The 1,495-nt window shown below is 37.1% G+C and overlaps 1 protein-coding gene across 1 annotated transcript; it reads left to right on the top strand.

The window, feature by feature from the left end:
- Positions 1-136: 136 nt before the first annotated feature.
- Positions 137-1,486, top strand: LOC140965482 (uncharacterized; the record flags this gene model as incomplete). The annotated part of the gene is made up of 4 exons (XM_073425546.1): positions 137-204; positions 711-796; positions 894-1,051; positions 1,160-1,486. Coding segments are annotated over 4 exons (639 nt in total), but the record flags the coding sequence as incomplete, so codon positions are not given.
- Between the last annotated feature and the right edge of the window lie 9 nt (positions 1,487-1,495).

Genomic DNA, 1,495 nt, shown 5'->3' with positions numbered 1-1,495 from the left:
TTTTGATGCAGTCACTGTTTTTTTCTCGGGTATTGTCTTGTGGAACTTGAAAGATGTTTAAGTGCAAAAATTGATTTTCTTATGTTACGATTTACTTGCTTGGACCAAATAGTTAAGGCTTTATGTCTTATTGCAGGCAAGCGTTTCTGATGGAGAAAATGCCAAGTACTTGACTCGAGTTATGATTGGTGGCTTGTTTTTGAGGTTAGTTGAACCTATGTATCATAGCCCTGGTGCAACAGATGTGTGATGAAACATCTGATAGAATTTATAGATCACAAACCACAATGATATGTTCAGTCAGAAAATCATGATAAAATAAGTAACAGCCTTGATACTGTGTCAAGTAAATAATTTTCGCCGTTATTGGACTCACATGCTATTACATGTCATCCGATTAGAATCTAAAGCGACAATCTAATTGCCGACGTGCAATCCAATAATCTAAAACCCATATATGCTTTTAGTGCTTTGTTCAAACAAAGTAGGATTTATTTGCTTCATGGTGTAATTTTCTCAAGTAACATGCTATTTTTAACTCATCCACATGCTACTGATATTATCAATGGTTTTATGGGAAACACAATTTATTGTATATGTGGCTCAGAGAGGCTTTCTGAATGAGATTTTGTACAAGAGTCTATTCACTTGCTTGCATGATATCATTTTCATTATTCATGGCATCTTATATATGGTTAAATAAAATGCAGAGACACTTTTGCACGACCTCCGTGTGCCTTAGTACAACCATCCATGGAAACTGCTTCAGTTGATGTGTCACACATTCCAGACTTTGGTATACCATGTTTTTCAAAATCTCATTGTGGAATTTTGACTTATGCTGTTTATGTGTTTTTTTAAAAAGTTATCCCGTTCCTTCGCTGTCTATGCAGGTAAGAATTTCTGTCCTCCAATATATCCTCTGGGAGACCAGCCGTGGCAATTGAATTCTGGAGTGCCTCTGACAAGCCTCCACTGTCTACAGCTCTTGCCCTCCCCAAGTCCTCCAATATTTGCTTCAAGAACAGTTATTGACTGCCAGCCACTAATTGTTAGTATCCATCTTACCCTTTCTTTTCCTTCATGTGTATATTAATTAACTCACAGATTCATTTATTCTGATCTCAATTTAATACATACCGCTCGCCCATATGATCAGATCCATCTTCAAGAAGAATCATGTCTGAGGATATTATCATTTTTGGCTGATGGAATTGTTGTTAATCATGGAGCTGTGCTGCCAGATTTTTCAATTAAATCCCTTGTGTTTAATCTTAAAGGTTTAGACATTATGGTCCCGCTGGAATTAAGAAAACCAGAAGACACCTCTAGAATTTGTAACACACCTTTTGAGAGTTCATTTACTGGTGCAAGGCTTCGTATTCAAGATTTGATGCTTTCCGAGTCACCTTCCCTTAAACTGAGGTTATTAAACCTTGAGAAAGATCCTGCATGCTTTTGTCTTTGGAAAGGTCAACCAGTTGATGCCAGCCAG

Source organism: Primulina huaijiensis, unplaced genomic scaffold (genome assembly GCF_012295235.1).
Source record: "Primulina huaijiensis isolate GDHJ02 unplaced genomic scaffold, ASM1229523v2 C13250981, whole genome shotgun sequence".
Classification (NCBI taxonomy): Eukaryota; Viridiplantae; Streptophyta; class Magnoliopsida; order Lamiales; family Gesneriaceae; genus Primulina; species Primulina huaijiensis.
This window is presented reverse-complemented; position numbering and strand designations above follow the sequence as displayed.